At 38.1% G+C, this 14,997-nt stretch overlaps 1 protein-coding gene across 4 annotated transcripts in view; it reads left to right on the top strand.

The window, feature by feature from the left end:
• LOC100252614 (ATP-dependent DNA helicase homolog RECG, chloroplastic) overlaps positions 1-14,997 on the top strand; it is a 52,219-nt gene that overhangs the window by 1,361 nt on the left and 35,861 nt on the right. For 2 of the 4 annotated variants that reach the window (XM_010658986.3, XM_059738883.1), the window contains 3 exons: positions 429-520; positions 6,801-6,883; positions 6,980-7,115. In XM_010658986.3, the coding sequence (XP_010657288.1) occupies positions 482-520; positions 6,801-6,883; positions 6,980-7,115 (258 nt within the window). In that variant the 5' untranslated portion in view covers positions 429-481. The remainder of the gene's footprint in view (positions 1-428; positions 521-6,800; positions 6,884-6,979; positions 7,116-14,997) is intronic. The other 2 variants (XM_010659087.3, XM_010659057.3) reach the window with 1 other exon arrangement.

Below are 14,997 nucleotides of genomic sequence, written 5' to 3'. Positions count from 1 at the left end.
ATCTACATTGCTCAATATGTTTTTCACTTTGCTTTTGCCTCATTTTTGTTGCCCCAAAATAGCATACTCTATAGTTATTAGATTTCAGTTGGTTTTCTTTAATGACTGCCTCACAAATAACAATCATGATTCATGAGGGAAGATATGAGAAACAGGCTTTCTGAATTGCTAAATTTTTGTTCTGGGAGAAAGGTGTAGGGTAATTTGAACCACAGATAGCTGGGGTAATAGAGTTCTGTGGTGACAATGGTTAGCCTCTGGGATCTCTGTGCAGTATAATTATTGCATCTTTCTTGGAAATTATTGTTTATTGAAATCATTTTTTCATTCTCAGAACATTAGGTTCTCTAAATATTTGATATTGTTTAAATATTCAGATGCTATATGTTCACTTGGCCTAGTGATACTCACAAAATGCTGTTTTCCAGGTTTTATGTCTGTGCTTTAGGCATGTCATGCTTGTGCAGTAAGTTCATTGCATATGGCATTGGCAGTCTCAGTTGTGCGATCTTGTGGCATGGTATGAAAAATTTCTATGTAGTCCTCTTGATCCTTATAATTAAATCATTCTCATCAGTTATGGGTTGTCATTTTTGCTAATCACCCAAGAGAGATTCAACTGTCATCCGAAATTTATTCTTGGAAGTGTAATATTTTTATGGAAAAAATTCTAACATAGACAAGTTCATTTTTTTCAGTGGATTCATTTTTTTATCATGGATGAACAGTTATATATATATATATATATATATATAAGATGAAAATGATGTTTGGAGAATTCTTTGCATATGATTTATTAAGCTATAATGATTAGTTCCAAAGGAGCTGCTATAGAAGTGGTATTGATGGGCTTAAGAGTTTCAGACATGGTTGAAAGAGAATGGAATATATGACAGTAGGAACTGAAAGAACAGAAGATTTGGGAGAAAGTGGCAACAAAAATAAGAGTAATGAAGGCTGTGAGTTGACAATCAAATGACAAGGGTAACAATGATGAAGGCCATGAAGTAGGATAAAATCATGACAATCAACTCCACCTAAAACAGAACAGCAATGAAGACTGCTCGTGAACTCAAGAGCCTAAATGGATTTGATACCATGTCAATTTGTAAAAGAAACATGAAAAACTGATTCATTTCTTAGAAAAAAAACAGATAACAATATAATGAGATATATAGAGTACACCGGTTGACCTATGGGGCGCTAAATTAGGAAAATATCCTAACCTTCTATATGCAGAAGATATAAATCAATGGTAATAATACAACCAGAAACATACAACCAATTTACTGAAAACAATTGCCCATTCTAACAAATAATTGCCTATTCTAATAGGTCTTCTCACAAAAAGCAAGTCATTGGTGTTCACCTTTTATTTGGCCACCAGCCATGCAAAGGCTTTGACCTTTGTCTGATTAAAAAAAAAGGGCCTTGACCTTTGATAAGGCTTTTGATTTCCATATGAATTTTGCCAGAGTTAATGAAAATTAAAGTTTGAAGAAAAGTACACTCTTTTGGCCTTTTTCTCCAGAAACATGGTCAAATGACTCTCTTATTGATGGTATGGGCTCCTTATCCAAAATCTGACTGCAAACTTGGTCATACTTTTGATTGAGGTCAACCAAGAAGTCAAAAATTTGTTCCCTCTCAATCATATCTTTCAGTTTCTATGTATCAGCTGCTGATTCTGCCTCCACGTCTCAGCAATTCTGGCCAAAGCCCTTTAAGAATAATGTAATACTCAATGATAGTCTTGGAACCTTGCTTGGTGGAGATAATTTTTTTGCTTCAGTTCATATAATTGGGCTGCTACATCTTTCTTTGAGTATGCTTGAGTGACTGCTTCTCAAACATCCTTAGCAGTGTAAGAGATGAGTCTTACTGATTTGTTGTTGCATTGGGTGAATTAACCAGGACATCACCATTAAGTTTTTTGCCTCCCATGCCTTGAACTTGGGATCCTCTATATTCAGGGATGATTCAGTGCCCAATGCACATTTCATTTTCCCCTTGCTTTTCAGAAATAGCTGCAGATTGAGATCACTCCATGAAGTTTGAGCCATTCAATTTCGGAGGTAGTGCTTTGGAGTGTAGGATTTTTTATTAAAAATTGAACCTAGGTTTGGCATGGGATTGGGAGAAGTAATGGCTTCAAATGCTTTTCACATTTTAGGTGAGAGACTGAATAAAAAAAATGGTAGGAAAAAGGATGGAACTAGCCCAGATGATAACAGTTAAAGCTGGAAAGAATATCATTATTTCTAAGGGATTATTGACAACAAAATAGCAATTTCTGGCAATGAAGGCCAGACAAGAAGAAGCTTTTCTTGGCAATCTAGGCCAAGGATGAAAAGATCTGACATCCACTTGCTCTGATACCATAAGGAAAAGGATGACAAATGATCTTGATTACTTTTCTAAATCTGTAGAAGGCCATAAATCATATACAGTAATTGACCTAGTCACAACCAAATAAGGAAATACAACTATCCTATTCTAATTACAAGAAAATTTACAACTATCATATTCTAATTACATGCAAATTTCTGGGAATACAACTAATTTACAAGTGTGATGGTTATATGAGGTTATATTTACTGAAATGATGAGAATTTACTCAAATCTTCCCAACATAATCCATCTCACTTGTGAAATTGCAAGCATCATTTTCTGGATAGAGGTGAACTTTTATTAGATTGCTAGTGCCGTCAACAAGAAGATAAACTCTCTTGTACGATTGAACGAAACAGAACTAGGGTATCTCATTTGCAATTTGCCGATGATACCATTTTCTTTTCTAACACTAGGGAGCAAGATTTGCAGACTCTCAAGAGTCTTTTGTTAGCGTTTGGGCATATTTTTGGGCTTAAGGTCAACCTTGACAAGAGTAATATTTATGGTATCAATTTGGATCAAGCTCATCTTTCAAGATTGGCTGAGACGCTTGACTGCAAGGCTTCTGGCTGGCCTATACTCTATCTGGGTCTTCCTTTGGGTGGGAACCCCAGGGCGGGTGGATTTTGGGATCTAGTGATTGAGAGAATTTCAAGAAGATTAGATGGATGACAAAAGGCATACTTATCCTTCGGGGGGAGGATAACTCTTATCCAATCTTGCCTTACCCATATGCCCTGTTGCTTTCTTTCTTTATTTAAGTTACCCGCTTCAGTCGCTGTAAAAATCGAGAGGTTGCAAAGGAATTTTTATGGTCAGGGATTGGGAAGGCAAAAGAGATCATTTAGTGAGGTGGGATGTTGTGTGTAAACCGAAGGAAATAGGGGGTTTGGGTTTTAGGAATATTTCTCTGAGGAATCTCGCTCTTTTAGGGAAATGGCTGTGGAGGTACCCTAGAGAGGGTTCAGCTCTATGGCATTAGATCATACTAAGCATTTATGGTTCACACTCCAATGATTGGGATGCTAACACTTTAGTTAGATGGTCACATCGCTGTCCTTGGAAGGCTATTGCACAAGTCTTTCAAGAGTTTTCCTCGTTTACTATGTTTGTGGTAGGAAATGGGAAAAGAATTCGGTTCTGGGAAGATTTGTGGTGGGGGGACCAACCTTTGGGAACCCAATATCCAAGACTATTTAGAGTAGTCTTGGATAAAAACATACCTATTTCTTCAATTTTCGGTCCTACTCGTCCTTTTCTCTTGGAATTTAAATTTCCATTGTAACTTGTCAGATTCTAAGATAGAGGACTTAGAAGGCCTCATGCGGTCTCTCAATGGATTGCATTTATCTCCTTCGGTTCCAGATGCCAGATTTTGGCCATTATCTTCTTCAGGGCTTTTTTCATTTAAATCCTTCTTTCTAGCATTATCTCAATTTTTTAGATCTCCTCAGGTTTTCCCTTCTAAGTTCGTTTGGAATTCTCAAGTTCCTTTCAAAGTGAAGTCCTTTGTCTGGTTAGTGGCACACAAGAAGGTGAATACCAATGACATGCTACAAGTGAGAAAACCCTACAAAACTTTTAGTCCTGATATTTGTATTCTGTGCATGAAGTATGGGGAATCAGCAGATCATATTTTTCTTCATTTCTCCTTGACGATTGGGTTGTGGCACAAGTTATTTTAGTTAGCTAAGATGGATTGGGTCCCCCCGAGGAGCATCTTTGACATGATGTCCATCAAATTTAATGGTTTTGGTTCTTCTGAGAGGGGGATAGCCTTGTGGCAAGTTGCAAGCATCACTCTTATTCGGGTTGTGTGGTGGGAAGGAAATGCGAGAATTTTTTAGGATAAAGTAAGGAATTCAGAGTATCTTTGGGACTCTATTGTTTTCTTTGCTTCTCTTTGGGCTTTTTGTTCCAAGGTTTTTATGGGGACTCCCCTTAATGTGATACAACTTGATTGGATAGCGGTGTGTACTCCATAAGGAATGGTCCTTTTAGAGTGTTCGCTTGTTTTTCAGTGTAATTTACTGTAATTTAGCTTTCTTTGGCGGGAGGATTCCTCATCCTTCTATTTTGTACTTTTTTTTATCTATCAATAAATCTATGTGTCGTTCCCAATAAAAAAAAAATAAAAATAGAATGACAAATGCTCTTGAGGAGTTTGAGGGTCTTTGTCATCTTATCTATAAAAAAAAAAAAGGGTCTTTGTCATCTTGCTTGAGGTTGGTTTGACTGGTGACGTTGTGTTAGCTTGTACATATTCTTTTGTTTTCTGTTTTCTCTGAAGGACTCAATGTTTGTCCTTGTCTAGCTTTTCTTACATTCCCCAGTGATTTCTTTTATTGTCTTATAACAAAAAGTGTCACCTTCAGAAGTGGATCTTTAGAAACAAAATGAAGGGTTTTGTAGGTTCTATAAAATATAAATAATTCTACAATAATATCTATTTATTTTTAAAATTATAAAAATATGGAAAATCCATAAGTTGAGCAAAATATGAGAAAATGTGGAGAGCAATCAGGGGGTGATGAAGTTTAATCTGCAGCCTTTTTCTAATAACAAAGCTCTAGATACTTCTAAGCTCCACAGCCATCTCCCTAGAGCCTACAAGGAAAACAATTGTCAGGGAGAGAGAGAGAGATGAATCCGTTTCCCTACAGATCCATGCTTTGAGCAGGATCCTAGGAATATGTTCCCAATCCTGTAATAGATAGATGTGGCTCTGAACAACCTACTGCCTTGATCATGAGCCACTGAGCACAGAGGGCTCCACTCTTTACTACAAGAGAGTATTGAGAGACTCTTTACTACAAGAGATTATTTCTATTTCCTCTGCTCGATCTCCCAGCCATAACCTCTTGGAATCCAAACTTGCTGTTTGTGTTTGAAGAGGTATGAGGTGAGCAAAAACCTCAACATTCATGCCACTGCTGCAACTGGCTACCTCTGTCACCCCCGTCTAAACTTTCTCACAGACCATGCAGTTGGGCTTTGGAAATTGATTAGGAAAGAGTGGGCTTCCTTTCATTCTAGGGCTTGTAGTTCTTTAGAGGACAGGCAGAGGATGAGGTTTTGGGATGATGTTTGGTATGGGTAACCCTTTTTTGAGAAGCTTTTGCTCAGTTTTTGAGTAGTGCTTCTCATACAAAAATTGGGTGGCAGATCTTTGGTTGGGGGGAGGGTGTCCAGGGTCATTGGAACCCTTGGTTTTTCAGGTGATTTCATGTCTGGGGGTTAGAGGCTGTGATGTTGTTTCCTAATTTCATTCAGTCAAGGTGTAGTAGGTTGGCATGGAGGACGCTCTTGTATGTAAGGCTATAAAGAACTGTTGCTTTTTGTCAATCGTTTTATATCTCTCAGTTTGATGCTTGTGATTCTTTCCCTGAAAATATTTTGTGCTCATTGGCCCCTTCAAGAGTAGTTTCCTTGTTTGAGAGGCATTTGAGAGAAGATCTTCACTACCAATCAGCTGATGAGGTAGGGTTTCTCCTTGGTTAATAGCTGCTGTTTTTGTAAGAAGGAAGAGGACACAGTTAAATCTTATTCCATTATTAGATGGCTAGCTTTTCGTGGTTATTGGTGGTCTCTTTGTTTGAGTGCTCCCTTATAAAGTTGAAGAGGTGGTGTTAGGGTGGCATGGAGTTTTATGGTTAAGAGACTATAGAATGTATTGGAAATAGTCTCTCTTTGCTTGTTTTTAATAGTGAAGGATATTTTCTTAAATCTCCTTTCGTGTGGTCTCTTAAAGTGGCAGGAGTTGACAATGTTGCTTTCTTGTATTTCCTGGATATTGTGTAGTGCTTAGGTTTTTATGTTCTTTTTTTGTTTTGCTGCCTTTTGATGCTTTTTGTATACTGTTTGATAGGATCTTTTTAATAGATTTATAATTTATTTTGTGCAATTTAAAAAAAATCTCTCTCTCAAAACTCAGCATTGTAGGAGCTTTGCTGCTTTTCTATGTGATGGACAGTTGTAGTTCTCATGGAGCCTCTTTATCATGGAGGTCAAATGTCTTGCTCTCCACTGTGCAGAAAGTTTTGTTTCAACCATTTTCAAATTCGAGAACATATGACCTTTTATTCACTCATGGAATATTTAATTTATGATAATCCATCTCTTCTAACCTGTTGGCATTCTTTTGTCATGTCCAAACTATGTCTATCGGATTGACCAAGTGTTCTTGTATGCAATTATTGCAAATGCTACTATTAGTGAAATCTTATTCCTAGTTGTTTTACTAATCCATCACAAAACCTCTCATTTATCATATTAATCTCACAAAATATTGTGAATTTCATTTCTTCATAATAAATAAAGGCATTATGTCTTTTGGTAATTTATTGCATGTGTTCAACATTATACATGACTCATGGTACCTAAATTGAAAGAGGTCTGTGTCTCAGTGTTGCAGTGAGAAACCCTTGAGAATTGCAATAGCATTTGAAGCTGAGAGAGGATATCAAAATGCTTTGGGTAGAAAAATGAGGTATTGTACTAATGCTTATATTTGATATTTTTAGTTTATGGTAAAGCACAAGTAGGAATATCAGCATTGTTTGGTTTTTTCTTAAATTTCTCACAGGTTCAGCAATTTTCTCCTTTCCAAAATTTCAAAATTATGCTCCCGATCAAAGCACAAATTTCCAGAAAAACTCTTGGATGAAGTAGATAGTTATGGCAAGGCGAGCATCTCAGATCGGTCAAAGTTGCTTAATAAGGTTTGTGCATTAGGTATTGGCTGTCTATAGCTTGCTCTTATATCAATTACGAAGGAATGAATAATTTCTCACTCTTAATTCTGAAAAAGGATGAGTACAACTTATATAGATACAAGGTTGACTAGGCTATAGTTAATTTAGAACTAAATCAGGGAACCTAATTACATGCAGATTTCTAGGAAAGAAATAAAATATACAGCCTTACAGATCAATTATAATATTTACAAACAAATTATAGCCATTCAAATCTGGACATAATTTGTCAAATCTTCCAACACTCCCCCTCGAGCAGGTGCAAAGATGTCTTGCATTCCTAACTTGTCTAAGATTTGATGAAAAACCAGATTTGGTAAACCTTTGATGAGGATGTCTACCAACTGCCTAGTTGAGGAGACATGGTATACAAATCTGTCTGGAATCCACTTTCTTTTTGATTAAGTGTCGATCCACTTCCACATGTTCGGTGCAATCATGATGGACCAGGTTATGAGCTATATTTATAGCTGTCTTGTTGTCACAGTACATCATTGGCTCGTTTATCTTAATGTTAAGATCTATGAGTATAATTTTCAGCTATAGTAGCTCACAAATACCCTGAGCCATAGCACTAAACTCAACTTCTGCACTAGATCTGGCCACAACAGATTGTTTTTTGCTTCTCCACGTGACTAAATTTCCTTTTGGAAATGTGCAATGCCTAGTAGTTGATCTTCTATCCACCATTGAACCTACCCAATCTGCATTAGTATAGGCTTCCAACTTGAAATCATCATTCTTTTAAAATGTTATTCCCTTAACCCGAGGTTGTCTTTAGATATCTAATAATTCTATACATAGCCTCCATATGAGACTTAAGTGGAGAATGCATAAATTGACTTTCCACACTCATAACATACACTATATCAGGTCTAGTGTGTGATAAGTAAATTAGTTTGCCCACTATTCTTTGGTAGATGCCTTGGTCAACCATGGTTCTTCATTCTTGTCCCTTAGCTTATTGTTTGACTCTATAGGGGTATTAGCAGGTTTTCACTCTAGCATGCCAGTTTCTTTGAGTAGATCTTGTACATATTTTTGTTGAGAAATAAAAATTCCCTTTTTTAATCTTGCAACTTCCATCCCTAAAAGTACCTTAGACTGCCCAAGTCTTTGATCTCAAATTCTTTTGCTAAGGTATGGCTTTAATTCTCCAATTTCTTCCAAGTTATTACTGGTAACAATGATATCATCTATGTACACAATCAAAATAGTTACTGTACCAAGAGGGGAATGTTTGAAGAAGTGTGTGATCACCTTGGCTTTGACGATGACCCTTCTTCACCATTGACTTAGTGAATCTTCCAAGCCAGGTTCTTGGGGTTTGCTTGAGCCTATAGAGTGATTTTCTAAGCTCGGATACTTTGTTTGTCCAATATTTGTATATGAATCAAGGGGGAACATCTATGTATACCTCATTCTCTAAATCATCATGAAGAAAAACATTCTTTACATCAAATTGCTGCAAAGGCTAATCAAAGCTAGCAATCAAAGATAATAAAATTCTGATATTGCTTATCTTTGCCACCGGTGCTAAGTTTTCTTGGCAATCTATGCCATATATCTAAGTGTGCTCTTTAACAACCAATCTTACTTTGTACCTCTCTATGGTTCCATCAGCCTTGTATTTGATGTTGTAGATCCATCCACATCCCATTGTTTTCTTCCTTTCAGGCAGGTCTATAACCTCCCAAGATTTATTCTTTTCCGAGGCTTGTAGTTCTTCATTCATGGCATCTTTCCATGGTTAACTGGTCAAGGCCTCTTGGACTGTTTTGGGAGTTTCATTAGAGGACAAATGAGCAATAAAGGCATAGTATCTCAATGACAATCTCTATGGCATCAAGTCATATTAAGCATTTATGGATCACACTCTAATGGTTGGGATGCTAACACTTTAGTCAGATGGTCACATCGCTGTCCTTGGAAGGCTATTGCTCAAGTCTTTCAGGAGTTTTCCTTGTTTACTCAGTTTGTGGTAGAAAATGGGGAAAGAATTTGGTTCTAGGAAGATTTTTGGTGGGGGGACCAACCTTTGGGAACCTAATATCCAAGACTATTTAGAGTAGTCTTGGATAAAAATATTCCTATTTCTTCAGTTCTCAGTTTTGTTCGTCCTTTCTCTTGAAACTTTAATTTCCGCCGTAACCTTTCAGATTCTGAGATAGAGGACTTAGAAGGCCTCATGTGGTCACTTGATGGATTGCATCTATCCCTTTCGGTTTCAGATGTCAGATTTTGACCATTATCTTCTTCAGGGCTTTTTTCAGTCAAATCTTTCTTTCTAACCTTATCATCTTAATTTTCTGGCTCTCCTTAGGTTTTTCCTTCTAAGTGAAGTCCTTTGTCTGGTTAGTGGCACACAAGAAGGTGAATACTAATGACATGCTACAAGTGAGAAGACCCTACAAAGCCCTTAGTCCTGATATTTGTATTCTGTGCATGAAGCATGGGGAATCAGCAGATCACCTTTTCTTACATTGCTCCTTGACGATTGGGTTATGACATAGATTATTTCAGTTAGCTAAGACGGATTGGGCCCCCCCGAGGAGTATCTTTGACATGATGTCCATCAAATTTAATGGCTTTGGTTCATCTAAGAGGGGGATAGTTTTGTGGCAAGTTTCGAGCATCGCTCTAATTCGGGTTGTGTGGTGGGAAAGAAATGCGAGGATTTTTAAGGATAAAGTAAGGAATTTATAGTATCTTTGGAACTCTATTGTTTTCTTTGCTTCTCTTTGGGCTTTCTATTCCAAGGTTTTTAGGGGGACTCCCCTTAATGTGTTACAACTTGACTGGTTAGCGGTGTGTACTCCATAAGAAATGGTCCATTATAGAGAGTTCGCTTGGTTTCAGTGTAATTTCTTATAGTTTAGTTTTCTTTGGTGGGAGGATTTCTCATCCTTCTTTTGTACTTCTTTTTTTCTATTAATATATCTCTGTGTCGTTTCCAATCAAAAAAAAAAATCTCGATGACAATCTCTGTGAGGACACAAAATTTGAGATAAGATGTTGGGTGCATGGTCTAATTCCTTTCGTAAGAGTAGTAGGCAAATCCAAAGCACTACTAGTATGAAAACTAGGATTGACATTTCCATTACCTGTCAGTGTTTCAGAGATTGGAGGATGTGCAGGTATTATGGATCTTTTCCTCTTGGAATAGACATTGAAATTAGGTGCTTCAGGTCTCTTGTGCTCAGTCTCAAGTGACTGAATCTGCAATGTAGCTTTTGAGGAATTTGAGCTCTTGTCAAGACTTGAGGAACTTGGACTCTGTTCAGTTTCAATGGACAGGCTTTGAAGTTGATATTTTTGGACTGGTTCACTCTCAAAAGGAGTAAGATGAGAAGGAGAACGATCATAAAGATCAGACGAATGATTAGATGTAGCACTAGTAAAACGTGATCTAAACAGTGACCACAATCATGCTCTACAACCTGAGCAGAATCAAAATCCTGCTCTAAAACCTTACTAGAATCCTACTGTCACACCCTCTCCCGTAAGGCCTCTATTGCACTACCACCAGCCATCTCTGGTGCTTGCTCTGATACCAACTGTCACACCCTCGAAAATCACCCTAAAATTTTCACCTGGTGCACGGTGCTAAGGACCCTTCCTTCCTAGCCTTCTCAAAACGCACACAAACAATGGCAAACCAAAGGAAACAGGGACACAACGATGTTACATGAAATCCTTCCCAACTTGTATTAATCTCAACTACAAGATACAAAATTGTTTCCTTGAGTTAGAGGGCAATGCTTACATCCCAAGCATTCAGAGATTACATCCCTCTTCTCCCTCTCTCTCATCTCAAGGCTGTAGGAGCCCTTTTAAAAGACTCTTCCCCGAGTCAGAGGGCAATGCTTACATCCCAAGCATTCAAAGACACTTCCCTCTTCTCCCTCTCTCTCATCTCAAGGCTGCAGGAGCCCTTTTAAAAAACTCTTCCCCGAGTCAGAGAGCAATGCTTACATCCCAAGCATTCAGAGATTACATCCCTTTTCTCCCTCTCTCATCTCAAGGCTACAGGAGCCCTTTTAAAAGACTCACCCTGTAGTTTTTCCCTTGGTGGTTATGCAACCGCCCTGAACCGCTTGCACAACCACCCACCACCCAGATGGTGGTCTGCTGAGAAACCACCCACTTGCATCAGCATCAGCAGTGCCTCAGCCCACTACCAGTCCATGCAGCTGACTGACTGGATCACTAGCTGTCCCAGCTAGTGCTCTGACTAGCTGCCATCTCCTCAAGCTTGCCTCATTAAGTTGCCGGAGAGCCCTCCCCTAACAAGCTGCCTCCTTCCCCTCAAGGTGCCTCTTGTGACTGGGTGCCCACCAATGCGTCTTTGATCAAGGCTCTTGGAACCAAGCAGCATGCACCACTAGCTGACCAAGCTGCATCAGTGTGCCTCCCCCACACTGATGCGTGAGCCCAAGCCATGTCAAGGTGCCCATGGCCTGGGCCTGTTGTTCCCACTCGTCAGGTTCAGCTTCAACGAGCCATGGCATTGTGCCATTATACCCGGACGGAAATTCTCACTCATTCCACCCGGATATCTCACATTCGGAATTCTGTCCAGCCGACGTTCCACCTTCTCCGGATATACTCGGATATCTCACATCCGGAATTCTGTTCGGCCGACGTTCCACCCTTATCCGGATGTCTCACATCCGCGCTTGTCCGACCGACGTTCCATCCACCCGGATATCTCACATCCGGAATCCTGTCCGCCGACGTTCCATCCACCCGGATGTCTCACATTCGAAATCCTGTCCGCCGACGTTCCATCCACCTGGATATCTCACATCTGGCGCCTGTCGCCGGATGGGAGAGGAGGATGATTCAACTTCCCCGGGCAGACATGTCTGGATCCTTCGGTAACGCCTATCCGGAGTGCGCATTTGACTTGTCCGCGATCCCCACACTTAGCTCCTGGGGTTTGAACCACCAAACCTCCAGGCTTTCCTTGCTTTCCGCCTAGGCTCTCATGGGTGAAAGGCCTACCCATGAAGCCTATTTCTCCGGGTCTGAATCAAGTGGCTAAGGGGCTGACACCTACCATCTATCTTCCACAATCTTGTTACTCTCCCCTTGAAGACAGGTTTCAAAGAAATAAGGTTTGTTTCCAATAAAGGTAACATCCATGGTGATGTATTTCCTTTTGTTGGGAGGATGGTAACATTTATATCCTTTTTGTGTGTGAGAATACCCCAAGAAAATGCATTTAAGAGCCTTTGGATCATGTTTGCTTCTCAAGTTGTGGTTATGAACATGGACAAATGAATAGCATCCATAGATTTTTGGAGGAAGAGAAACAATGCCTTGAAAATCTGGAAAGGACTCTAAAATAGTATATATAGAAGATTTGAATGCAAGAACCTGAGATGACATACGGTTGATCAAGTAGATGGTTGTTAGAATGACTTTACCCTCATAGATTTTAGAAACTTTCATTTGGAATAGAAGAGATTTGACAACCTCTAGTAAATGCCTACTTTTGCTCTTAGCAACCACATTTAGTTGGGGAGTGTCAACACATGATGATTGATGAACAATGCCTTCATTTTGAAGATACGTAGTCAAGTCATTATTAAAGTATTCCTTTCCATAGTCAGATCTGAGTGTCTGTATTTTAACTCCAAATTGTGTACTAATGAGTTTATGAAAGATAGGAAAAATGGTGGAGACCTCAGATTTTGATTTTGAGGGATAACCCAAGTGGGTTGAGTGCAATCATCAATAAATGTAACCGAAAACAGAAATTGGAGAAAAGGTGGAGGCTTCGGCTATGCTTATTCTTCAATCAAGAGACTAATTACATTGCCTTTTATAGACTAGGTTAAGCACAATCAGAAAACTTAACTCTAGTCTAAAAGATAGGAACAGAAAATTCAAAAAACAAATTAGAGATAAATACCAACATTAATATCCTAAATAAATAAAAGATAACACAAAGATAAATACATAAAAAAATAAATATACCTATCAAAAAAAAAAAAAATCTAGAATATCCAATAGTAACAAACCATTGAGAACCTGAATGATTTGGAACATGAGAAGGACCACAAACATTTGAATGTATCAAACTAAATGGAGAAAAAAGATAAATATAAGATAAATACATAAAAAAAATCAATATTCTAGAATATCCAATAGTGACAAACCATTGAGATCCTGAATGATTTGGAACACGAGAAAGACCACAAACATTTGAATGTATCAAACTAAATGGAGAAAGACATTTAGGATTTTTTATTGAAAATGAAACTCGATGGTGCTTAGCAAGAAGACACTTGACAATGAAAATTGAGATAGTCAAAGTTTTCAAACAAAGCTGGAAACACCTTTTTCGACAATGAAATTGGAGGATGTCCTAGCTGTCTATGCCAAAGCCAAATTTGATCAACTTTTGAAGAAGCGGTAGAGACCAAACCTTAAGACCTTAAAACACCCATCTTCCAATTAGTATCTAGGTAGTATAGTCTATCTTTTTCCTCAGCATGTCCAATCGTACTCCCCATTATAGAGTCCTGAAAAGTGCAACCAGAAGAAGTGAATATAACCGAGCAATTAAAATCTTTAGTGATTTTTCCCATGGACAAGAGGTTATAGAAAAGACTGGGAACATGCAACATGGATTTTAGAGACAAAGTGGGGTTGATTTTGATTGTGCCTTGACCAACTATAGAAGAAAAAGATCCATCAGCAATCTTTATTTTTTGCTTTCCAAAATATGTGGAGTAAGTGGAAAATAATTTTGAAAAGCTTGTGAGTGAATAGAAGAAAAAGATCCATCAGCAATCTTTATTTTTTGCTTTCCAAAATATGTGGAGTAAGTGGAAAATAATTTTGAAAAGCTTGTGAGTGATTTGCTGTTGGGGTAATGCAGCTGCTCTGGTCATGAATCTTGACCCAGGGCATTCTGGAGAGGAATCTCTATTGTAACTAGAACATTTTTTTAATATTATTTTTATTTTTATTAATTTTTTTATCCTATATGCTTGATAAGATGTCATTTGGCCCTCTTCTGGAACTTATTTTCCATTACAGTTCACTACTTGTCTGATGTGTATTTTATCATTGGAGCCAAAGTTAACTTTTAATATAACAGCCAGTTACTGTCCTTTGAAAGAACTTGATTTAGTATCACAAATTTCTTAAGAGCGAGAGTGGTTGGAGATCTGAAGAAAATTCATATCAAGTGTCCTCACTCTGCCATCTTTTGAAGGTCCTATATAGTGTTATTGGAGTTTGTACTTGGGTGTGACTTTAAATTCATTGAAGTTACATATCTCTGTGTCAGTGGTTACTTCTGAATTTGCTATCCCCTTTTGGTGTGACAATAGATGGTGGTCTCTTCACTTTAATGGGAAATATTCTTCCAAGTCCTCCTTCTACTTCCTTGACTAAGTATAGCATAATTGCACCTCTTTTTGTTGAAAAGTGCATCTCATTTCCTTCAATGGTGGAAATTCTAACTGGGCTAACAGTTCATAATGGGGCAAATTAAAATTTGTTCCTTTTGATAATTAATGATTTCCTTTTTGATAATCAATGATGTGTTTCTGAAAAAATGGGGGGGCTTCACAACTTATTTAAATTTTGTAATTTTATAGGATGATAAAGGACTGTTTATCTTCTTTCATTCATGGGTTCTTTGATTTGGCAGAAGTTCTTTGCCTTAATGTGCTTAAGTTGGAATTTTTGTGAGTGGGACTCTATTAGGGTCTTAAAAGAGTTGTTATGTCATGTTATTTGGTTGATCTAAGTGAAGGAAATAGTATAATTTGTTTATGATGTTTATGGATTGGTGGAGACTGGGATAATATTTTGGCCCATGTTTCTC

Source organism: Vitis vinifera, chromosome 1 (assembly GCF_030704535.1).
Source record: "Vitis vinifera cultivar Pinot Noir 40024 chromosome 1, ASM3070453v1".
Classification (NCBI taxonomy): domain Eukaryota; kingdom Viridiplantae; phylum Streptophyta; class Magnoliopsida; order Vitales; family Vitaceae; genus Vitis; species Vitis vinifera.
Note: the sequence above shows the minus strand (reverse complement) of the source record. Positions and strands in the feature narration are given on the sequence as shown.